Source organism: Mustelus asterias, chromosome 15 (assembly GCF_964213995.1).
Source record: "Mustelus asterias chromosome 15, sMusAst1.hap1.1, whole genome shotgun sequence".
Lineage (NCBI taxonomy): Eukaryota > Metazoa > Chordata > Chondrichthyes > Carcharhiniformes > Triakidae > Mustelus > Mustelus asterias.
In genome coordinates this window covers 74,762,506-74,788,495 of record NC_135815.1, presented here as the reverse complement: position 1 = coordinate 74,788,495, position 25,990 = coordinate 74,762,506, and the positions used below count along the sequence as shown (strand labels likewise).

Below are 25,990 nucleotides of genomic sequence, written 5' to 3'. Positions count from 1 at the left end.
CTGCCACCAGCAGTACATCAAGGAAGAAAAGATTAAAATGGCCCTTGAACATCCTGATAAAAACAGGCTGGGAATTCTTCCTCTGTTGCTTCCAGCAGCTCTTTTAAAATTCAATCTTTTAATTAGCCCTTCAAATACTGGATTTGAGAAAATGGCCAGAACTTCCCGGTCGTTCATGTCGGCGGGATCTTCCGGTGCACCCCTGCTGTGGGTTTTACGCCAGCGGTGGGTGCATTCAATGGGAAACCCCATTGACAATAGTGGGACCAAAGATCCCACCTTTGGCCAATGGCAGGCTGCCTCCTGCCACCATGAAACACACAGCGGGTTGCGCAGTAACTCCCACCCCATATTTGTGGATCCTTGCACAGACTTGCTGCTGAAGTTTAGATGGCCAAAACCTGTAATTAAAATGGTAGCGAGGTGGTTGTGTTAAAAAGTCACATAAAGATGTGCTGAAGCTAGATTTCCCACGCAAAATTGGACCCCCCCCCCACCCCTCAATACCTATTCCCAAAACATCTCCAAGCATTCAATTTCCTCAGTAAATGCCTCCTACCATAGAAATCATAGAAACCCTACAGTGCAGAAGGAGGCCATTCGGCCCATCGAGTCTGCACCGACCACAATCCCACCCAGGCCCTACCCCCACATATTTACCCGCTAATCCCACTAACCTACGCATCACAGGACTCTAAGGGGCAATTTTTAACCTGGCCAATCAACCTAACCCGCACATCTTTGGACTGTGGGAGGAAACCAGAGCACCCGGAGGAAACCCACGCAGACACGAGGAGAATGTGCAAACTGACAGTGATCCGAGCCGGGAATCGAACCCGGGACCCTGGAGCTGTGAAGCAGCAGTGCTAACCACTGTGCTACCGTGCCGCCTTGACCACTTCAACATTCAGAGATTGGGGCAGACAACTGATACGTACTAGTTCCAAATTTTTTACCAGCCTTTATATGTAAAAATGCTCCTAATTTCACTCCTGCAAAGGCCAACTCTTATTTCTAGCCAAGTCTTAGACTCCCAAAACAGTGGAAATAGTTTCTCTCTATATAGTCTATCAGTGCCACTTAACACAACTTTACTAAAATCACCCTTTTAAAAAAAATTCTAGTGAATACAGTCAGAATTTGTGTACTCTGTGCTCATAATTTAACCATTAGAGTCCAGGTATCATTCTGGTAAATCTATGCTGTGCTCAAAGCCAATATATCCTACCTCAGGTGTGGTGTCCAGGTCTGAGCATGGTACTTCAAATGTAATTGAACCAGGGCTTTGTATTTTGTTTAGCTGTAGCATTACTTCGACTAAAAGTCTGTATTCCCGTCCTCTAAGTTTAAAGGCCAGTATTTCACTCACCTTTTTGATCATTTTTATACTTGTCCATGACATTTTAATGATCTGTGTACACAGACTCCTAAGTCTATGTGGACATCCACTGTTTTGAGCATTTCACCATTGAGAAAATACTGTGATGTAACATTTTTTGGACTAAAGTTCATGACCTCACACTTGGGTAGGTACTCTACCACCTCGCCCGCCACGGAATCAGAGAGGGCGAGGGTCCGACAATGGAAATTTCTGTTGACCTCGGGTGGGAATTTCCAGTCTCGCCCGAGTGAGGCCGTAAAATCCCGCCCTTTTTAAAATTCAATTGTGGGACACAGGCGTCGCTGGCTGGCCAGCATTTATTACCCATCCCGAGTTGCCCTTGAGAATGTGGTGGTGAGCTGCCTTCTTGAATCGCTGCAGTCCATGTGCCGAGGGTTGACCCACAATGCCGTTAGGGAGCGAATTCCAGGATTTTGACCCAGCGACTGTGAAGGAATGGCGATATATTTCCAAGTCAGGATGGTGAGTGGCTTGGAGGGGAATTTGCAGGTAGTGGTGTTCTAATGTACCTGCTGCTCTTGTCCTAGATGGAAGTGGTCGTGGGTTTGGAAGGTGCTGTCTAAGGATCTTTGATGAATTACTGCAGTGCATCTTGTAGATAATACACACTGCTGCTATTAAGCTTCGATGGTGGAGAGATTGAATGTTTGTAGATGTGGTGCCAATCGAGCGGGCTGTTTTGTTCTGCATGGTGTCAAGTTTCTTGAGTGTTGTTGGAGTTGCACCCATCCAGATAACTGGGGAGTATTCCATCACACTCCTGACTTGTGCTTTGTAGATGGTGGATAGGTTTTGGGGAGCCAGGAGGTGAGTTACTCACCACAGTATTCCTAGCCTCTGAACTGCGCTTGTAGCCACTGTGTTTATGTGGTGAGTCCAGCTGAGTTTTTGGTCAATGGTAACCCCAAGGATGTTGACAGTGGGGGATTCAGTGATGGTAACACCATTGAATGTTAAGGAAGGTGGTGAGAGTGTCTCTTTTTGGTGATGGTCCTTGCCTGGTATTTGTGTGGCATGAATGTTACCTGCCACCTGTCAGCCCAAGCCTGGATATTGTCCAGATCTTGTTACATTTGAACATGTACTGCTTCAGTATCTGAGGAGTTGCAAATGTGCTGAACATTGTGAAATCATCGGTGAACATCCCCACTTCTGACCTTATGACGGAGAGAAGGTCATTGATGAAGCAACCGAAGATTGTTGGACCTAGGATACTACCCTAAGGGATGCCTGCAGAGATGCCGTGGGCCTGAGAAGACTGACCCTCCACAACCACAACCATCTTCCTATGTACCAGGAATGAAGCTAATCAGCGGACTGTTTGCTCCCTGATACCCATTGGTTCCAGTTTTGCTCGGGCTCCTTGATGCCACTCTCGGTCGAATGTGGCCTTGATGGCAAGGGCTGTCACTCTCACCTCACGTGTCTGCACTAAAATCGTTTTGCTACAGCTTTGCCCTTACATGTAATCTATTAATGTTTCTTTGCATTTTTTCAGTTTATCTGGATCGCTTACAAGGTTACCTTATTACTCTGGGTCTAAAATTGGCTCAGTGGCAAAAAGCAAGGATGTTAATGGTTAATGGAGGTTTTTGTAGGTTGTTTCCAGTGGATTATGCAGGGCTCACTACTAGATCCCTTGCTTTTTGTGGTATATATCAATAATTTCAACCTAAATGTGGGAGGTACAGAAGAGTAACTGGGTGCATAGAATGATTTAGGGAGTTGAGGTGATTTTTTTTTACCCAGAGGATGGTGAGTGCCTGAAACTCACTGTGAAAGGATTGTGGAGGTAGAAGCCCTCATTGCATTTAAAAAGGCACTTTGATATGCATTTAAAGTGCTATACCCTACAGGGCTATGGACAAGAAGCTGGAAAGAGGAATCAGACTGGCTAGATCTTTTCGACAGCCTGTTCCGAAAGCTAGTGGCTTTTGCTACCAAATAAACCTGTTGGACTTTGTTGTTGTTAGACCTCTTACTATATCTTTTCGGCCATCACTGACAAGATGGGCTGAATAATCTCCTTCTGTGCTGGAGATTTCTGTGATTCTATGAAGGCTTCATTCATCCTTGTGCAAAAGCCAAGGCTCAGTATAGGTTGTCATGCAAGGAATGTGAGGGAGAGAGTTCAGTCTCAAGAGTAAAGGGGAGGAAAATGGCCACATACCCTGCTCGACACTTTCTCCAGCCTCACCATCTGTCACACTCTCCCTCTGCTGCCTCCTCCATTCACATCAAGTCTTGAATTGGTGATGGTCTTTTTAGACTAAAGGTATGGCTTATAAATATGCTGGAATTTTACTGCCTCACCCGTCCCAGAATCGGGATGGGCGAGGCCCGCAGAATAGAATTCTCCATTGGCCTCGGACGGGATTTTATGAGCCTCGCCCTCGAGTGAGGTCGTAAAATCCCGGCGCTCATCTCACATTCTGTGTGCTGGTTCTTGATGAATGTCATGAACTACATCTGCAGAGAATAGCTTTGGTCCCCAAAAAACCAAGTTTTCACCCAATGGTCTGATTGAAAAAAAGAAGAAATTGAGGATAACACATCACAGCAACTGTCAGGATACCTGACATAGATATTTGTGTGGTGCTGAACTTCGTTGCACATTAGCTGCACATTTAGTGAATGGAAACTCTTCCTGTTCCTGTCTCGGGTTGGAGCAAAGGTTTGAACGATGTGTAGTTGATGGCGCCCAGCTTCTGGAAGAAACCTGCAATCCTCACAAAGCCTTGCCTTCCAGCTTTGTAGCCTCTAGGGAAATAATGAAGTTGTTGGCTCTGGCTGAACATATTCAGGAAGGCAATGGAAAATAAAATTAGGCAGTATTATTATTATATTGTTATATATAATACATAATATTATATAACAATATTATTGAAGATTAACATCACTTCTACAGGGTCCAGCTGAAAACTTGTTTCAGATTAGCTACCAATTAAATGGAGGAGATTATAAATTGAAAATCCCATCTTGAGACCACATCACTGATCTCCAGTTCTTGGTGCCATTCTTGCTAGTAATTGCTTCAACTGTGCTAGCCCATAATAGTAAAGCAATCAAATGTAAATGAGGACTTAGATTTCTTTTTGTACATGCTCTTACATTCTTGAATCTGCCATGCTGCCTTTTTAGAAATTCAATCAGAGCGCTATAAAATGAGTATTCATGGCCTTCACAAGAGCCACAAGAAATGCCTTCTGCCATCCATTTTGCTATCATCTTTGATTAAATGTATTCATTGAGCCTTTTATGGTGTTCAGATGTAAAAATAGAACATTACTACAGCCAACAGCTTTTAGTAAGATGCAATGTGTCACTGTTCAACATCTAAAAGATATGCCCCCTCCTTACATTCTACAACTCAGATGTATTTTTTAAAATGAGTCTAATTTTCTCTAACTTACTTTAGCTTTCTCCTTATGATCTACTTTTCAGTGACTGAAAGGGTAGTTAGACCTTTTGGATTGAATTTTAACAGTTGTATCTGCCTACAATGGGAAAAGGCAGCAGTGGTTCAGGAATCCAAATGTTTGTGGAGCAGGATTTTCATAGGCTTTTTAATTGAGCCAAGGCATTAGCATACCACTTCCAGGTTTTCCAACTAACCGGAGCAGGTTTGTGTGATCACAATCCACATCTGAATGTTGAAGCCTCATTTAAGGGTGAGGGACAAATGGAAACATTCTACAACTGGCTAAATAAGAGATGGCAACTCGAGTGAAGGAACCTTAACAGGAAAAGGTTATTTTATTTCCCCCCCCCCCCCCCCCCCCCCCCCCCGCCCGAACTCCCACCGCCTCCGTCCAGTTCTTTGGTACATTCCTGGACATCATGCTGTAAGCTAGAAGAGCCCACATGAAAATAAGGTTTGCATCAGCCAGAAGGAAGAAAGTATCAAACAGACAAGGCCAAAAGAGTCAACGAAAGTGAACAGTGTGGTCCCTCTTTCATGGATAAAATTCCCCAAGAGGCTCAGTGATGCCATGCAGGGCAGGAATGTTGAAATTCATGCCACATTCCAGTGCCAACCCCTTCACTCTGACTTCCCCATGCTTCTCCTACACAGCATTTCTCAGATCAATACACATTTGCAGGTTCACCCATTTCTCTATTTCAGGCACCTCCTCACATTCCTATCCAAACATTGATGCTCACCTTCAACTAATTGCCATTTTACATCCGTCTCTCACAGTCACCTTCACAAATGTTGTTACTCCATCCTCTCAACACATTCCATTTTTCATACTCACATGTTTCTTTCTGTCCTTGCAGGAGAAGAGACTGGAGAAGAACAGGGAGAGACAGAGAACTGGGATGGCCCTCCACTCATCACCATGCTAATCAGTGCAGAGGACAAAGCTCTGACAATCAGCAGAGTGATGGAATGCCAGGCCATTGCAATTGGAAATATAAGGGAGAGGATACCTAATGACAGAATGAGATACTACACATGCACATTGCACACAGCACTCATGTTGAATTGATGCGAGGACCTACTGAGATCTGCACAATGTTGATTTTAAACCCTTCCACTTGTCAGTTCTAATTCCTGTCTTTCAGCCCCCACAGATCCTGCAGGCGTCACTCAGGAACTGGTGCCAGAGAAGAGAAAGACTTGTCAGAAGGAAATTGTGCACGCTGAGGAAGCACTGTCACACAATTCACACACATTGTCCATCAACTCAGATACATGCATCTCAATGGGCCTCTGAGACAGATAGTTGCATTGTCATATGGTGAGTCATATATCACAAGTGGGAACAGGTGTTGCAGATAAAGACAGTGGTGAAAAGGCTCTCTAACCTCTGTTCAGCTGGCTGCCTCAGGGGTTATCAGTGAAGTGGACAATCTTGGAGCAACAGCAGAAAAGATTTGAAGTTCTGTCAGTATTTCACGATGCACTGCACCTGATTATAGAGAGTTTAAAATTTTGTTAAATGATTGCTTTTATTGTCAATTTATATGCACCATAAATTTTGGCTGCAATTCACTCGAATTGGAACTAAGTGCCCACGCCAGCAGCAAACCTCGAGGTATTCCCACTGGCATTAGCAGCATCTATTTGCTGGGATTCTCTCACTTGATAGCTGCTAATTTATTCGTATTAAAACCCGCCAGCCAGCCCGGATGTTCCGAGACCTGGCCACCATTTTTAAATGGCAACCCGATCTCCGTGCTCAGAAACAAGCCCCCTTCCCAATATAAGCATAAATAGTGCCCCTCACACTAATCAGGGGAGCAGCACCAAACCCTCACCAAAAAGGGGTACTGTACCCCTCATCCACAAATAACGGGTATCCTCCACCACACAGGCATGAGTGTGACACGACCTGACTACCCCCCCACTTCCCCTATTCAGGCCCCCTTCTGCCTCAGACCCCCTACTCAGCTTCCCAAACACCTTGGCAGTGCTAACAGTGCACAGCACGCTGACACTGACACCCTGGTCTGGTGTATTGGGCCCCATAAGAACTCAAGGAGGTAGTTCCATAGCCATTTGCCCCTCTGCTGCTGCCAGGCAGAGGAAAGGTTCTTAAAGAGCCCTGGGGGTTGGGTGGGCTCAGGCTGGGGGGGCAATCTCACCAATCTCCATTGAGATGGAGGTGTTGAGGCTGAATTGCTTCTTCTAGCCCTGGCAGACCTGAAGATCAACCCTGGCATGGTGATTTCAGGAAGCCCTGTGATCAACATCTGCATTCCTGCCTGTCAGCGGTATAAATTCTGAAATGGCCAGGTCACTTAAACCTTCATGCTCCCCGATCACCTGATTTTAAATCATTGCAGCATTCCATTCTGCAGTAAAGATTTTCCTTCCTAGTTGTCAGAAGCTGCAGGTGAGAGCAGGGTCCTTTGAACAGAGAGGAAATGTCAATTTCAGCTGACGGGAGTGTGGGGTGGGGGGGGGGGGGGGTGGAGAGGGTTAAGGGGGGGATGGGGGGGAGGAGGGAGGAAGGCTCCAGTCTGCCCAGCTGTGCACTCAGCCTCAATGTATCAATGTATGTACACAAGATTCAGCTGTCAGATTTCTACCATCCTCCAGCCACCAGTGTTTATTTTGATTTCACTTCATTGTTGACTGCACCTCAAGTACCCATTGATCCTGACCACAATGCAGAGTCTAATCCTCTGTCTGAGTGGGCAGTCTTGGAGGGAAGGAGTCCTGAGTGGGGGTCAGGTTGGATAAACCTCATGCCTGCATGAGGGGGGAGAACGCCTCTCATTGCTGAGCAGTTGGTGGTGCTTCCTTGATCCTCAGGATCCAGCATTGCCAGAACCTTTACCAAAGACCATCCAGTGCAGACCCACTGGGAAGGCAGGTGAATAGCGAGGACCATTTGACTCAGGCTGCAAGCCTGTGAATTATATTGAAATGTGAGCTTTTGAATATGCATTGGGACCAGCAACGCGGCCTGGGAGGATTTGGTGCCTGGTGCAAAACCCGCTTTCCCGCCGACTCCCGATTCTCCGTGCCATTGTGATTCACAATCAGGGCTGGCGGGCCTGAAGAATGCCCACTTTATTTCACATCTCTATTCTCCAGTAATCCCCATTGTTGGCTGCCACCTGCCAAGTATCCTTCAACCTTGAGAACAAAGGTATGACAAGAGTCAAAGATTAACAATGGGTAGTGAGAAAAATGGATTGTTGATTATGGAACTGTTTTGTCCTGGCTGCCAGGAGTGTCTTAGAAATCTTAGAAACCCTACAGCACAGAAAGAGGCCATTCGGCCCATCGAGTCTGCACCGACCACAATCCCACCCAGGCCCTACTCCCATATCCCTAGATATGTACCCACTAATCCCTCTAACCTACGCATCCCAGGACACGAAGGGCAATTTTTTAGCATGGCCGATCAACCTAACCCGCACATCTTTGGACTGTGGGAGGAAACCGGAGCACCCGGAGGAAACCCACGCAGACACGAGAGAATGTGCAAACTCCACACAGACAGTGACCCAAGCCGGGAATCGAACCCAGGTCCCTGGAGCTGTGAAGCAGCAGTGCTAACCACTGTGCTACCGTGCCGTTCCAAGCGTTCAGAGTCAGTGCGCCACACAGTCTCAAATTAAGTAAAGCCTACGTGTATGAATTTGTTCTATGTGTACCTGCCAGATAATTCTGTGCCTGCGGGTATACTGACCATATTAGATTCCTTCTCCTGCTCCTCCTGTTGATCCTCCTCCAAAGATGCAACACCTTCCTCCTTCTCCAGTTCCTTTCCTCATTGATATGCTAGTTTACAAAGCACAGTAGTCTACGATCATTCTTGATACCCTTTCTGGTACCTCCTGAAAGGCAGCCATGATCTGTCCAGATCTTTTTATTTCATCTTCAGCATCCCAGTGGCTTAGCTCAATGACCACACTTGTGCTCATGTGGTTTCAGTGGTTCCTTTCCTGAGTATGGCGGCTCATACGTATCATCAGCCAATTGTTTAGAAGGCAACCCGTTTCTCCAAGGAGCCATCTGCTGACTCTGTTTGGAGGTTCAAAGATCTGTGATGGACTTAACTGGCACAGATAGGGAGTGGGATAGCTTGATCTTGGTTTCAGATAAAGCTCGGCACAACATCGTGGGCCAAAGGGCCTGTTCTGTGCTGTACTGTTCTATGTTCTAGAATGAAGGCATCTTGACAGCTTCCTGGTTATGCACAGACATGCATGATAATCTTCAGTGGTTAGCAGCTGAACACTAGTGGAGTGGAATCCCTTTCAATTGATGCATATTATGAGGGTAGCTTGATTACATAATCAACAAATCCTTGCACCTGTGGAAATTAGGCCATGGCAGTGAATCAGAGGGTCCTCACATTCTGACTGGCCCCAGAAATAGTGAAATGGCTGTAAGATGTGGTTGTGTGCAGGAGATGGTAAGATTCTGCAGACGTTAGCAGCAGATCCCTGGAGGGAGCCAGGGATTAAGAAATTCAGGGCTGCAGTGATCTTGAACAGCAGTGGTACTGCTTTCCACCTGGCCCACTTGAAAGGAGTTCTTTTTTCTAGGAGGCTGCAAATTTTAGCAATGATCTGCCATGAAAGTCTGAATCTTCTGAAGCACTGATACAAGTCATGTAGAAGAAGCTCCATCTTCTGCCTCTGTTTTGGGGATGTTTCATTTTGTGAGCTGGAACTCTGTGTTCATTCCTTCTGTCTAATGGAGTGGCAGGTCCCTGAGGAGAAGGTAGTTGTTATGCCTGCTACTGTTGTTGGTGTTGCTCTTCTTGTTCCTCATTAGAAGCCCATGATTCTAATGAGATGTGTAAGGGGTGGGATATGTAGATCAAAAGCAAAAAAATGGTCTCCAAAGTCTGAGGAATCACCTCTAAAGCTGTGAAAGTTCACTTTCAGAACAAGTCCTGTGAGCAAAAGCCTTTCACCTAAGCAAAGGAGCAGCAGTCAAATCTCAGTTTTTAAAAGCTTTCCATCCTGTCATTTTCTCAACTTTATTGATCTCCATTGTCCTCTTACCTTGTTCAAGTGGTGAGTTTCAAACAGCCTGGGAAACCCATGCACTACCAACTTAACCCAGAATCCAATGATACAGATGTAAAATTGTCTTTTTGAATATTTTAATTTGCAGAGACACCTGTTCCAGGGGATTTCCCACAACAAACATGCAAGAGTGAAATGTGGAAGTTGGCAGATTCCTACTCGTTTCCCAATACACTGACATTTTTCTTTTTTTCCTCCTGCATACATCGACACGCACCACCCTGGTTGGTTAAAATTTCCTCCTTATTTCCCTCAGCTTCTTGCAAATGTTCCTCTGAGAACATCTGAAAAGAAATACTCTGGAGTAGGCCAAAGTGAGCATTTTTTCAATTTTACTTTCCTTCATGAGTGGAATTTCTGTTTATTATCCTTCACTACTAGTAAGAAAGAAGACTTGTGCTTCAAAGCACCTTTCATGACCCCCCAGGAGGCAATGACCTACTTTTGAATTGTAATGACTGTGGCAATGTAGGAAATATGGTAGCTAACGTTATGCCTATTAAACTTCAATGTGACAGAAATTGTAATGTGATGATGTCCAGACAATATTGATAGGAATACTCAAGAGAATAGTTTTCTTTGAAATAATACCATCTACCTGAGAGGACAGGCAGGACCTCAATTTAACATTGACAGCACCTGGAGCACACATGCATTGAGGTTTCAACCAAGAATGTTGTGTTCAGGTCTGCGGTGGTATTTGAGCACACGACCATCTGTCCAGTTGTGAAAATGCTGTGATTGAGTCAGAGCTCAAAGGAACAGATATGAGCCCGTTTGGTATCATCTTGTACCAAAATGCACAGCGCTATTTGAAATAATTTGTTTGCATTTTATGTGACTCTCTTTGGAGAGATGAGAACATTTCGATCAGTTTGTTGAACCCTTCAAAGATATCTTTTCAATACTGGATTTTTATTTTTCAGGTTCAAAACCATACAGCAGATTTTATGTCTATTGCAAGGCAATGTGCAAAGCAGTGCAACCTGGGAAACTAAGAGTACGATGCAGCACATGTCAGCAAGGAACACTGACTTTAACCAGGGTAAGCTAATTTGGTGTAACATTTTATTAGCATAAGAGTGCATGTCTAGCATTTTAAAAATGTTGAGCAGGATTTTCTGGCCATTCCCACCGACAGGATTTTCCAATCCCACCGAACGGCATTCCCCCACCACAGGTGGGTGCAAACAACAGGAAACCCATTGACAGCAGTGGGACTGGAAGATCCCACCGCCAACCAATGGCAGGGGCTTCTGCCACTGCAAAACACACTGCAGGGTGGGGAGGGGGAGGGTGGGAGGGAGTGGAGGATCCCATCCTTTATGTCTACTGCATTTTTAAAAAGGTATTGTGCTGTCACACTATACTTGAATTCTTGAACTTTAAAGAAATATTGTGAATAAATGGAGAAAATTGGGAGTACATAATGCGTTAACACAACCATGTAAAAGGCATTCCCTTAAAGTGATCCTTGAGCTACAAATTTGTATTTGTGTATATAGCCTCTTGAGTGGTTCAATTTAATATTAACCCAGCAGTCAAGCCTCAGTCATATGCAAGATAATGGTTAGTTTGTTACAAAACTTACTGCTTAAAGTTGCTAACTATGAAGTTATTAACTAAAATGCAGATGAAAAGATTAAAAGCAGCTAAAGATGAAAAGATACTTGAAGATGAGATTTCAAATTAGTCTCTGTGAGATATTGCAGACTTGAATTCCTTCTTTCTGAAATGAAATGGCTGAACCTTGAAGTTTAGTTTAGCGGTCGTGATGGTTTCTTCAGTTGAATGCTTGGAGATCTGCCTTTGCAGGTGGACTCACCAAACAGAATAGGTCCTGGCTGTGAGTGAAAATTCCTGTTTTCAATCTAATGGTAGTATAGATGGGGGCTCTTGGTACCTTGATTTCGAACAAGAGTCCGGAGATTTAATTCCATGGAAGTGTAGCTGATGTGATGAGCAGCACATAATTAACCCCAGTAAATACTCACTATCCAAAGAGGTGCAAATGTCTTATTTTAAGACATTTCACAATTCCACCGCTGTTCACATGTGAAAGGCAGCTGTCACGGACAAGAAAGCATAATGAGGCTTGGCTGATAGCCTAGACTTCAGGCAATGGAAACAGCTGAACTCCAGGGAAATCATTGTTTGATTGACAGCTCTGGCTCTCTGATCAATTTATTTCCACGCGGAAAAGATGTTTCATGTGCTTGCAGTTTCTGCTATTGATATTTTAAATGGTCTGGATAATTGGCACTTTCATTGGCCTGTAGTCAAAAGGGGGTTTTCGGTAAGTGGGAGGTTATCAATGAGCGGCATTTTTAAAGCTTTTATTTTACACATTATATTGTCACCATAGGGTTCATTGATTCTGTAGAGTGCCTCGTGGGTGAATGGGCATGGAAGTGCCGTACCTTGGCAAGAGGAGGGGGCTATGAAGGGTCATGACACTTGCAGGAGAGGAGGCACTGGACATCAGTGAAATATCAGCATGCCTGGTAACATGAACTAGGCAGGTAGGATCATCCCAAGTACCTGGTGACAGAATTAAATATCAGATCACAACACAGTATACAACACTGACCCGTGTGGACCTGATGTCAGCAGTAAGTGAAAATGATCATATAGATAATGATCATTCAAAACACATTTGTGCATGCACTCATTTGCGATTGATGCTTTATGCAGATGATACTTCTTGCCATGTTTGAAGACATAATCGTGCAGGCCTGCACCATCACGAGACTCCTCCAGTCCCTCTCCAAGCATGCATTGTGTGGCTGGAAAGGCTGCCAGCACATCACACATTTTTTGGTGTTGCTAGAAGTTATCCTGTTCAGCAACAGTCCCCAAGGATCAGCATCTGCATCCAGCTGAACAGTGTTTTGGAGCAACCTCCAGTCCCCAATGTGAACTCTCCATGGCTGCACCAAATGCTCTTGCTCATTAGTGATGTGAGTCACCAGGTACCTGGGAGGCTCCTACCTGCCTAGGTCCTGTTACCAGCATGCTGATATTTCACTGATGTCCAGTGCCTCCTTTCTCTCAAGTGTCAAGTGAGAGATGGATAGCGGGCTACCTCCAGTTCTCTACCTTGTATTCCTACTCTGTGCTTTCTTTTTCAAGGAGGGTAAAAAAAGACCTATGAGTGAGAGTAATGGCATGTGTTGAAAGGATGAATGTAAATTATTTGTTGAGGGTGGCTGAGAGGGAGAAGTAATGCATTGTGGGTGATGTCCATTGTGAATGGACAAATGACAGTGTGAGAAAATGTATAGACAGAAATGGTTGGGTGTACTTGCAAGGTAAGCTAAGGAGTGGGATGCACAAATAGGCTTGAGAAGGCAAGGTGAAAGGATTTGGGTGATACACATATCAGAATACAGGGGAATTTGCCACTATATTCAGACATCAGAGGGACGTTTTTTACACAGAGGGTGGTGGGGGCCTGGAATGCGCTGCCAAGTAGGGTGGTGGAGGCAGGCACGCTGACATCGTTTAAGACTTACCTGGATAGTCACATGAGCAGCCTGGGAATGGAGGGATACAAACGATTTGTCTAGTTGGACCAAGGAGCGGCACAGGCTTGGAGGGCCGAAGGGCCTGTTTCCTGTGCTGTACTGTTCTTTGTTCTTTGTTCTTTATATTCACCTTTCCTGCTTAGGTCATTACTTTCAATATTGAATCCAGGAGAGTAACATCACAGCCCTGTTTTGACCCCATTGGCAATGTCCAACCACGCCTTCTTGATTTCACAAGCAGGCTCCTTCTTCTTATCAGTAGAGAGCAGTGTCTTCCAGCGGGCCTTTAACTGAACGCCTGGATTCCATTCCGCAAATTCCTTCTGATGTGCTGTCAACTCCAAAATCCATCAAATTACACCTTTGGTATGTCCCTTTAAACATTGGAGTTGAGCTCGATTTATGCAGCTTGTCAGTATATTTGCTCATGCTAATTGGTTGGAAAACCTGAAATGAGATGGTAACGCAGTGGCTGGGTTATTAAAAAACCACTAACAAGCACGCTGCACTTCATTCTGATCTTTCTGTGTTTGCCAGATTGGCTTTCCCCTGTTCCTAGCACTTTGGGAACTTAAAAACTAGCCCAATTATCTGGGACAAAATTAATTGGCAGCTAAAAAATATGGGTTCATAAATGAAAGCCAGCATGGATTTGTTAAAGGCAAATTATGTTTAACTAACTTGATTGAGTTCTTTGCTGAAGTAAGAGAGCGTGAATGAAGGTAGTGCAATTAATGTTATGTCTATAGACTTTCAAAAGCCATTCGATAGAGCACCACATAAACAGACTTCAGGAGGATAGAGACATACTGGTGAAATTGGGAGCCACGTGGAAACAAAATTTAACGCTGAGAGCTTTGAATTGATTTATTTTGGTAGAAAGAATGGAGAGATGCAAAATAAAAAATCATGCAAGTTTAAAGGGAATGCTCCATGGGGGCAGAAGATAATTTCTCAGGGGGTTATGGGGAAAAAACTGCTCTGGAGGATGGTGTGGGAGAAAACCACTACAATTGGGGTGGGGGGCATGGGGGTAGAGTTGTAATGCATAAGTCATAGGTTACAAAAAAAGCATAAAACTAGCTTATTAAAACATTGGGCCCGATTTTATCATTTTCATTCTAAGTGCTGAATCTGGGCGCAATTCAGATCTGACTTGGAAATCTGCTTTCAGGCACCCCCATTACCACTTAGCCTGGAAAAATAATTGCGGATCTGAATCGCGCTGTGGGTGGGGCTCATCACACCTGAAACGATCGGAGCTCTGAACTGCACATGCGCAGTTAGAAAAATTTTTTTTAAATCGTGCCGCTGTCACATCGCTCCTGGGCCGCAAAAAGCGGATAAAGTGACCAGCGAGTGATGGTCCCCACAGACATGATCTCCACACCTACAACATAACTTTCCCCCTTATCCACCCACCCGCCCCCGTTACCCAGACCGATTGTGACCCTCTGCCCCCTTTCCCTCCCACCGATTGCCCGCAGAGTGGCAGCGGACACCCCTGCTCCCCCCCCCCCCCCCGAGATCCATCTGGCCTCCCTCTCCCCCCTCTACTAGAGATCCATCTGACCTCCCTTCCTCTCCCCCCCCACCAGAGAGCCATCTGGCTTCCCTCTCCCCAACCCCCCCCCCACCAGTGATCCATCTGGCCTCCCTTCCCCCCCCCCACAGTATATTTCACATACTCGTGGCTCAGTATTTTGACAGTTTCACTAATTAAGTGCATTGCACTATTATAGCTGTGGAATCCCTTTTCTCTGCTGCCTGTACTTGCAAAATCCACTGAGGTAAATATCCAGGCCTTTATTGAAGTTGTGTAATGAAACATATACAAATAACCGTTCCTTGATTCAACAACCTTTGCAATTGTGTTTAGCAACAGCCAACTTGCAGTAAATTCTAAGAGCTGCATTTCCAAATTTGGAAGATAATTTGGGAAATGGTAATAAGATAATTTCTACTTCTTCTGAACTTGCTGGTGTAGGGGGGAAAAAACAACATTCATGGCAAGTGAAATATAATCTAAGTTACATTTATAACAGGAATGATCAGAATTAGAAATGTGATCGGATAGAATTAACTCCCCCACCCCCCCACAGAGAATGATCAGGCCTCCCTACCCCCCCCCAAAAAAGTTCAGGGGCCTCCCCCTCCCCACCAGACAATGATCTGGCCTCCCTCACTCCCATCCACCAGAGATACATCTGACCCGCCTCCCACCCCCACCAGAAAATGATCGGGCCTCCCTTCTCCCGCACCCCCCACACCAGAGAATGATCTGACCTGCCTCCCCCTCCGCCCCCCCCCCCCCCCCACCCCCCACCCCCCCCCCCCCCCCCCCCCCCCCCCGCCCCGCCCCGCAACCATACCATGATCTGGCTTCCCTCTTCCCCACCAGAGAATGATTGGGCCCGCCTCCCATGCCCCCCCCCCTCCCCCACCAAATGACAATCTGGCCTCCCTCTGCCCTCCCCCCAACCAGAGAGTGATCTGTCCTCCCTCCCTCCCACCCACCAGAGATACATCTGACCCGCTCCTCGACGCCCCCCCCCCCCCCCCCCACCAGAAAATGATCGGGCTTCCCATCTCCCCCCCCCCCCTTTGCCAAAGCATGTCTGTTTTGCACCGAATCTGGATGCAGGAACGTAATGGTAAAGGGGTAAATGCTGATAAAGTTTGGCGGGCAGTTCATTAATTCAATTTAAATGCATTTAAATCACCGTTGCGCCCGTTTCAGGTGCGAATTGGATCATGGCCATTTCCGGGCCTCAGTAAAGTGGCCATCTGCGCGGACACGGGCGTGGATCACGTTAATGGCCTCACACCTGACTTTATCACGTTTTCACACCCGAAAACGGAAGGGCCAGGAATCGAGTGACTGACTAGTGCCCACCCATAAGGTTACTTAGCAATTTGGTAACGTATGCATCAAGGGGTGATAACATTGTGTGACGCAATGGTAAAATCGGGCCCATTGTCTGCTTTTTCTAAAGTTAGCTCAGTTTTAGGACGTAAAAGCAATGGAAATTCGGAAATATGGAATTTAAACTATATAATAGTTTTTGGTGTCTGAATGCTTAAGTGATGCTGCTAATCACAAATGTTTGAGTGCAACAGTTTAGGGCAATTGATGATATTGATGTCAGTTATATTACTTGTAAAGTTAAATTATAGCTAACTTTTCTTGAGTTCAATTGATGTCAAATGATGGTTAAATGATTGCTTTTGGGTGCAATTGATGTCAAATAATGGCTTAATGATTGCTTTTGAGCGCAATTGATATCAGTTGATAACCAAGTGATTGCTTTTGAACACAAATGATGTCAAACAATAGCTAAATGATTGCTTTTCAGAGCAATTGATATCAAATGTTAGCTAAATGATTGTTTTTGAGTGCAATCAATGTCATACTTTGGAGGTAACAGGAATGAATAACTATGACAAGTAATTTGTTAAAACAACAATTTTATTGAACATTGTATAATGATAATAATTATAATATGACAGTTATAATTCATAATATTGAAAAAGAGGAAGATAAGTAAAAAGAAAGATAACTTTTTTGAAAGGGGAAAGCACTTTATATCAGAAGTAAAGAAGAAAGGCAAATTTTTCTAAAACACAAATAATAACCCAAACTTAGTCTTCCATGACAACTCTCTGAATTGGTAAATATGTTATCACCTCTTGATGCATACGTTACCAAATTGCTAAGTAACCTTATGGGTGGGCACTAGTCAGTCACTCGATTCCTGGCCCTTCCTCCTTTCTTCAGTGGTGACTATTCCACTACTGCAGCAGCGAGTCCTCAAACAGTGCCCCTTTAAGCCAAATTTCTGGCTTAATTCCAGCCTTTCTAACTCTGTTACAGTCCCTTCTCAAAACAAGTCTCGGTTCTTATCAATTCTCACAGTCACTGCAAGACCATGCAGACTTTGCAATATGCAAGTTGTTGCATCTTTTGATGGTGTCTTTTCATTTGCCATCCTACAAGTGTTATGCCCATCAATCAAACTCCATTTTCTGAAGCCCAAAGGGTCTGTAGGCCAAGGGTCACTGAATGCAGTAATTTAAAGGACTTCTGATTAACTAAAGACATCTTGTTTCAGTATTCTAGTTTGGAAAATGGAAAACGAAGATGTAGAGTGGAATTTTCCAGTCCTTCCCGCTGCTGGGATCTTTAGGTCCCACCAAAGTCAACCCCGCATGATGGGTTCCCTGGCAGCGGAGTGAGCGAGCTATGCAAAAGCCCATGGACCTTGGCAGGACCAGAAGATCCTGCCGGCTGTCTTTCCTCATCCATCGCAGGAAACCCCATTGCAAGAGGCTGGAAAATCCTGGCTATAGTCTAAATACCAGTTGTACATGGCCAGTGTGAAAGAAAACACGTCTTTACTGATTATTAGTGATTAATTAAACAAAACATAATCATAGCTGGTTTAAGATCAATGGCTACCAAGTAACATTTAATATAAAATAACTTTAAGTATTCACTGTCGACTTAAAATCAAGAGCTAAGTGGAAATAAAATGCAAAAATACCAATTTGCCAAAATTAGTGGCTGCAGTGCAGATGAATGCTGTCGAATGTAAATTATATCAAAATGTTTGGGTTGGGATCTACTGCTGCGATGTAGTGAAGGTGATCCTACAGTACTGTTTGGTGGAGGGTTCCATTATTTTGACACAGTGATAATGATGGAATGATGATATATGTTTAAGTCTGGATTTTTCACTTGGAGAGGAACTTAATTGCAATTATTGCCCCTGTCTTCTTGGTGATAGAGATCACAAGTTTGAGAGGTGCCATCAAAGATGACTTGGTGAGTTGCTGCAGTATAGGTGGTTCACTGGTTGTGGAGTAAACAAATATTTAAGGTGCTGGATGGGTTGCCAATCAAGCCATTTTGTCCTGGATGGTATGGAGTTTCTTGAGAATTGTTGCAGTGTTATAGAACATAGAACAGTACAGCACAGAACAGGCCCATCGGCCCACGATGTTGTGCCGAGCTTTATCTGAAACCAAGATCAAGCTATCCCACTCCCTATCATCCTGGTGTGCTCCATGTGCCTGTCCAATAACCGCTTAAATGTTCCTAAAGTGTCTGACTCCACTATCACTGCAGGCAGTCCATTCCACACCCCAACCACTCTCTGCGTAAAGAACCTACCTCTGATATCCTTCCTGTATCTCCCACCACGAATCCTATAGTTATGCCCCCTTGTAATAGCTCCATCCACCCGAGGAAATAGTCTTTGAACGTTCACTCTATCTATCCCCTTCATCATTTTATAAACCTCTATTAAGTCTCCCCTCAGCCTCCTCCGCTCCAGAGAGAACAGCCCTAGCTCCCTCAACCTTTCCTCATAAGACCTACCCTCCAAACCAGGCAGCATCCTGGTAAATCTCCTCTGCACTCTTTCCAGCGCTTCCACATCCTTCTTATAGTGAGGTGACCAGAACTGCACACAATATTCCAAATGTTACCTATCCAATCGGCCAACTTTCCCTCTATCCCACACCTCCTCACTTTCATCATAAGCCAACCATGGGGGACCTTATCAAACGCCTTACTAAAATCCATGTATATGACATCAACTGCCCTACCTTCATCAACACACTTAGTTACCTCCTCAAAAAATTCTACCAAATTTGTGAGGCACGACTTGCCCTTCACAAATCCGTGCTGACTATCCCGGATTAATCCGCATCTTTCTAAATGGTCGTAAATCCCATCCCTAAGGACCTTTTCCATCAATTTACCAACCACCGAAGTAAGACCAACCAGTCTATAATTACCAGGGTCATTTCTATTCCCTTTCTTAAACAGAGGAACAACATTCGCCATTCCCCAGTCTTCTGGCACCATCCCCGTGGACAGCGAGGACCCAAAGATCAAAGCCAAAGGCTCTGCAATCTCATCCCTTGCCTCCCAAGGAATCCTAGGATACATTTCATCAGGCCCAGAGGACTTATCGACCTTCAGTTTATTCAAAACTGCCAGGACATCCTCCCTCCGAACATCTATTTCCTCCAGCCTATTAGCTTGTAACACCTTCTCTTCCTCAAAAAAATTGCCCCTCTCCTTGGTGAACGCTGAAGAAAAGTATTCATTCATCACCTCACCTATCTCTACTGACTCCATACACAAGTTCCCACTACTGTCCTTGACCGGCCCTAACCTCACCCTGGTCATTCTTTTATTCCTCACATAAGAGTAAAAAGCCTTGGGGTTTTCCTTGATCCAACCCGCCAAGGACTTCTCGTGTCCCCTCCGAGGCCCTTTTTCAGCTCATTCCTTGCTAACTTGTAACCTCAATCGAGCCATCTGAACCTTGTTTCCTCATCCCTACATAAGCTTCCCTCTTCCTTTTCACAAGACATTCCACCTCTTTCGTGAACCATGGTTCCCTCACTCGGCCATTTCCTCCCTGCCTGACAGGGACATACCTATCAAGGACATCCAGTATTTGTTCCTTGAAAAAGTTCCACTTTTCATTAGTTCCTTTCTCTGACAGTTTCTGTTCCCAACTTATGTCCCCTAATTCTTGCCTAATCGCATCATAATTACCTCTCCCCCAATTGTAAACCTTGCCCTGCCGTATGGCCCTATCCCTCTCCATTGCAATAACAAAAGACACCGAATTGTGGTCACTGTCTCCAAAGTGCCCTCCCACAACCAAATCTAACACTTGGCCCGGTTCATTTCCCAGTACCAAATCCAATGTGGCCTCACCTCTTGTCGGCCTATCCACATATTGTGTCAGGAAACCCTCCTGCACACACTGCACAAAAACTGCCCCATCCGAACTATTTGACCTACAAAGGCTCCAATCAATATTTGGAAAGTTAAAGTCCCCCATGACAACTACCCTGTGACCCCCACACATGTCCATAATCTGCTTAGCAGTTTCTTCCTCCACATCTCTATTACTATTTGGGGGCCTATAGTAAACTCCTAACAACGTGACCGCTCCTTTCCTATTTCTAACCTCAGCCCATATTACCTCAGTGTGCAGATCCCCCTCGAAGTGCCTTTCCGTAGCCGTTAAACTATCCTTGATTAACAATGCCACTCCTCCACCTCTTTTACCAGCTTCCCTACACTTAGTGAAACATCTATACCCCGGAACGTCCAACGACCATTCCTGTCCTTGTTCTACCCACGTCTCCGTAATGGCCACAACATCGTAGTCCCAAGTACCAATCCATGCCCCAAGTTCATCTACCTTGTTCCAGATGCTCCTTGCATTGAAGTAGACACACTTCAACCCTCCTTCCTGTCTACCGGTACCCACCCTTGACCCTGATACCTTCCCCAATACCTCACCACCCTCTCTGACTTCTGGACTACAACTCCTTTTCCCACTCCCCTGACAAATTAGTTTAAACCCCCCTGAAGAGCCGTAACAAATTTCCCTCCTAGGATATTGGTGCCCCTCTGGTTCAGGCGCACCCCGTCCTGTTTGTACAGGTCCCACCTTCCCCAGAATGTGTTCCAATTATCCACGTATCTGAAACCCTCCCTCCTACACCATCCCTGCAACCACATGTTTAACTGCACTCTCTCCCTGTTCCTCAACTCACTATCACGTGGCACCGGCAACGTACCAGAGATGACCACATGTTTTGTCTTGGCTCTCAGCTTCCAGCCCAGCTCCCGAAATTCCTGATTTAAATCCCCGTCCCTTCGCTTACCTATGTCATTGGTACCAATGTGTACCACGACTTGTGACTGTTTCCCCTCCCCCTTCAGAATCCGGAAAACACGGTCTGAGATGTCACGGACCTTGGCATCCGGGAGGCAACATACCATCCGTGAATCTCTTTTGCTGCCACAGAACCTCCTATCTATCCCTCTAACTAACGAGTCCCCAATAACTATTGCCCTCCCGCTCTGCCCCTTACCCTCCCGAGCCACAGAGACGGACACAGTGCTGGAGATCCTCTCACTGCGGCTCACCATTGGTATGTCATCCCCCTCAACCGTATCCAAAGTGGAATACTTGTTGCTAAGGGGAACGACCACAGGGGATCCCTGCACGGACTGCTTCCTCCCTGCTTCAAGGAATCTTTTTTAACATTTCAAGACTAAACATTAATTGAAGGAAAGGGTCACTTCACTGGGGCCTGAGGATTACAATGCATCCGGTTACCCAATCTACATCTAGTGTGCTTGCCTCACAGTGCAAAAAGGTGAGATGTCAGGTGCATGATTTTCTAAAAGAAAATAGAAAAATTATTTTGTCAAAATAAGCACACAGTGGCAGCTCCAGGAGTGACTGTTATGGAGGGGAAGTGTCAGGTTGAGGCATGGTGACAAACTATCTTTATCTAAAATCTTGAAAACCAATCTGTCAAAGTCAATACAGTGTGAAAGGCTGAGACAGAAATGACACAATGTTATAAAATACATGGTGCAGGACCTTATATTTTTGTACCTTTTGAGTGCAACTACCTTGTTTGTATGTATTTGCAGTGTGGTTGGTCAGAGGGTTAATTCCTTCTGGTTTTCTACTTTAATTTGTTTCCGAGTGATGGATTCTCAATGTGGTTTCAGTGATTTAATAGAGAAATTCTAATCTAGGATTATTTTAAATTAATTTAGATTTCAAAATTAATTTCAAGCCAAGTAGATTTCTCCCTCCTGTTCACTGTTTTAAATCTGTTCAGAAGGAAGACAACGAATGTCAATTCTCCCCTCTTAACTCCCATTTGAATTTATTCCATCAGGCTACCTACTGACAGGAAAGGCCCCAGGTGGCATCTGTCACTCTCACTGAGCTGAAGGGAGGCGGGACGCACTAGATAAACTAAACAAAAGCAATTTCTATAAGATGTCCTTTGTATATATTATATTCTTTAAACAACATTCTGTAAATTATACCATTCATTCAAAGCTTAACCAGAAGTGGTACTGTGATTTGAAAGCGTGTCAAAATCATTCCCAAGCCAGTTTACCCTGTTAAAAACAGATGTTTCACAGCAGTTTAGTGCACCTGCTGATATGGTTCCAAAAAAGTTATGATTCAGTTTCCATCTGTTTACTTCAGTGGGGACTTGCTGGCTTGAATAACTTTAAATTCCTTATTCAGCACCATGAAATGAACAATCTACACTAATTTCAATTTTAAAAAAAAAGCTGCTTCCCATTTATATAATTTGCCAAGGAGTGTCACAGAGTTACATTTATTCATCTGGTCAAGGGACAATTAAGACAGCTATGGGCAGAACATTACAGGGGTGCAGACAGCTTGACCATTATTATTTGTTTAAGTATGGTGGTTGGGCTGCCGATTTTGACACCCGTCCATCCCCCGATATTATAGTGGTGAGCTCAAGTGGTCAGGAAGGTGATTTTCGATGCTCCCCCTGGTGGGTGCAGGTAAAAGATACAGATATAGTCGCCATAGTCCCAGATGACTATTGGCTGCTTTCTCCTTTGAGGGAGAGAGCTGACTGGTGGTGATTGTGATTTAACCTGAGGACCACCACACCTCAGGCAAGGGGCAAGTTGAGAAGGGGGGGCCTTCAAGAATAACCTCAGTCGGTATGGGAATTGAACCCGTGTTGTTAGTATCATACTGCATCACTAACCAGCTGTCCAATGAACTGAGCTCAACTAACCCCCAACGGGAGCAGGTAAAATGTAGTTGCATGTTTATTTGTGCCTCAACTCCAGAGGGAAAATTTCCTGAATATGTGCAGTGTCAGTGTCAGATTTTCAGATGCTCTACTAAAATGAACAAGTTGGCATTACACAGACTAATGACAAAGTTTAAGTTACTCATTTTTGGATATGTGCTGTACTACAATTGTAAGTACTTGTATTTATTTTCTTTAACACTTATCACCTGTTCCCTCTGTAAAAGATGTTTTGGAAACTTCAGTGAATGACAAAACTCTAGGGGTGATTTTCCGACCTCACCGCACCTGGCGCCGATCGAAGAAAATAGCATGCGGGCCTAAAAATTGGTTCTGCACCTATCGCCAAAAGGTTTGCAATTGTGCTGGCTACGTTCTGCTGACGCAAACTGGAGTGTGCCTCGAAAGGGCTCGATTTCATTCTCATTAGTGAGTTCAACATGTGATCATTCCCCCCCCTCCCGGATGTTCCCACCTCTCTGGCGGGATGTCACACAGGCAAGAATCACTAACTGGTCACAACTAGTTGGAGGGGGCTTGGAGGCATTGAAGCCACTAGGTGGTCAGGGGCATAGCCAGGCTGTGCCAGTTGGGCACTGCCATTGTGCTGGGGCACAGCCAACGATATGGGGCCTGAGTGGGGGTGAGGGAAATGAAGGAGGGCTATTCAGGGGGAGGTCATGCAGGGGTTCTTGCAGGAGGGTTGTGCAAGGATGAAGCATGAAGAGGGGCATGTCAAGGGTAATGATGGGGGCCATGTCACGGGTCAGGCAGGGGTCCCATCGGGAAGGCCCCAGTGCCCCGATGCCAGTGACCCATGCTGAGGAAGGGTTGGGGAAACATACCGTCGATGAGAGGGGGTTCCTATGTCCGTGGGGGAGGGAATGTCCCAGTGCACTGTGTGATGGGGAGCCCTTGTGAAACAGTGCCTGCAGCCAGGCTCTCCAGTGTGCTCAGGACCCCTTCCCCTGCCTCAGCACTGGCGCGCAAATCACCACTTTCCCAAAAGAATGACCGAGTGTGGAAGGATTGCGATGTGGTGCGGAGTGTGCCTGACAGACTGGCGTGCATCGTTCTCGTATCTTCGCCGTTATTACGCCTCTATTTTATCTGGGAAAATTCCACCCATATTTTTGAATGAAATGCTTAATAAGAAATGTATTATCTCATGTAGGATTTGAAACAATGCATCTGGGATGAGGAATATGATTATTGTCCAACTGTAGCTGCTGGTCTGTCAGGAATTACCTGCACAAAACCTTAACATGCCGGAGGTGAAATAGAGGCTGTGATTCTCCAGCCCTGTGCATTTATACACAGATTCAGTGGGGCTGTTCAGGGCCAGAGAATTATGATGAGGGGCCATAATGCATTAAACGCAGGGTAGAACCCCTTTGGAATTTTCTCAGCCCTCACAACCCAATGTAATCTGGTTCATGCCCAGCAAGGGCGTGAACCAGATTAACACATTTAAATAATCACTTGAACATGCGGGGGTCAGTTTGGAGCCAGATTCACCGTGAGTAGATCTTGCTCCTGCAATTCATTGACCCTTGGGCACAGTGGGAACCCAACGCAAATTACAAATAGAGACCAGTTATGATAGCCACGCCAAGGGGCTCAGAAGCCATTGAAACTCCTGGATGGTCAAGGACATGGCTGGGCAGTGACCTACCATTGCCCCCTGGCAGCAGGGCGGTGTGCCAGGTTGGCAGTGTCCACCGGCAAAGGGTGGGGCCTTAAGGGGTGCCTGAAGGGGTGCCTAAATGGGGTGGGGCCTTAGGCAAGCCCATAGTGGGGTACTGCTCATTTGGGGGGCGGGGAGAGAAGGGGAAATGCCCTGAAGCCAGCCTCATCCCTGCATGGTGTTGGAAGGGTGGAGTGGCGACCTGGACATTTAGTGATATGGGGAACATGCTCCTCCAGAGTCAAGAGTTAGGAGTGTTCCCTATGCCTGCAGGGGTTGCGATGTCCATGGGGTGGGGGTTGGAGGTGAACCTTAATACTAACTTTGAGATCGGGCCTGATCTCTGAAGAGTAGATCTTGCCAGCACCTTTAGGCCCCCAGTCCAATGATATTCCGAGTTGTGGAAGAATTTATTGTGAATTTCCCCAGGCTCCAAAAACATGTCTAAATTTGGTTGAATTGTGAACTGAATTGCACTGACCCTCCCAGCAGGAATTTCACTAGTTTTCCCATTGGGGCCAACGCTTAGAAATTTTTAGGGAGAATTCTGCCCAGAATTTAAAGGAATTCTTCTTCAGGAGCAGTTGCAAAAATAATGGCTGTTTAGTGGGTAAGCAGTGTTCAGCTTGACAGGTACATTAGCACTCACTTCCATCTGTGAAAGCAGCTTGCATTGTATCCCCCTGTTGTGGGGTCAATATTTACAATAGGTGGTATATCTTTCTCAATGGCCTTGCAGCGGTTTTGGTCTTGTGATAATATTATCTTTCAAATAAGATGGTTTTCTAGCTGTCATTAACTGATGTCAGAAAAGATGTGTCAGAACCAGAATGCTAGAATAAGCAGTCCACGAATAACCAACAATTGGTTACCTTTACAACATGTGCCTGCTTTAAAAAAATACAAGAGCCATGTTAAATCAGAAATGACTGAGCTCTTGTCCCTAAAGGTTCAGAACTGAAACAAATGTTAATCCAAAAATAGTATTAGTAACATTGAGCGAATCAGCAAGCTATTTTAAGCATCTGTCTCCCACAATAAAATGTAGCAATGCAGTTTTGATTCAGCTGGTAAAATTGATGAGAGACAGTCTAAGTTTATGTCCTCTGAAATAGTGTAATATTTTTGTCCTCACGTTCAGTACTCTTAACCAAACATATGAAACCTGTGTAATGTTGTACCTGCTGGTTCAAACGTTACTGGTATAGTTTCAACTGTATATAT

At 45.1% G+C, this 25,990-nt stretch overlaps 1 protein-coding gene across 3 annotated transcripts in view; it reads left to right on the top strand.

The window, feature by feature from the left end:
• The window catches only part of prkn (parkin RBR E3 ubiquitin protein ligase), a 1,119,547-nt gene that overhangs the window by 438,399 nt on the left and 655,158 nt on the right, over positions 1-25,990 (top strand). For all 3 annotated transcript variants that reach the window (XM_078230130.1, XM_078230129.1, XM_078230132.1), the window contains exon 4: positions 10,831-10,949. In XM_078230130.1, the coding sequence (XP_078086256.1) occupies positions 10,831-10,949 (119 nt within the window). The remainder of the gene's footprint in view (positions 1-10,830; positions 10,950-25,990) is intronic.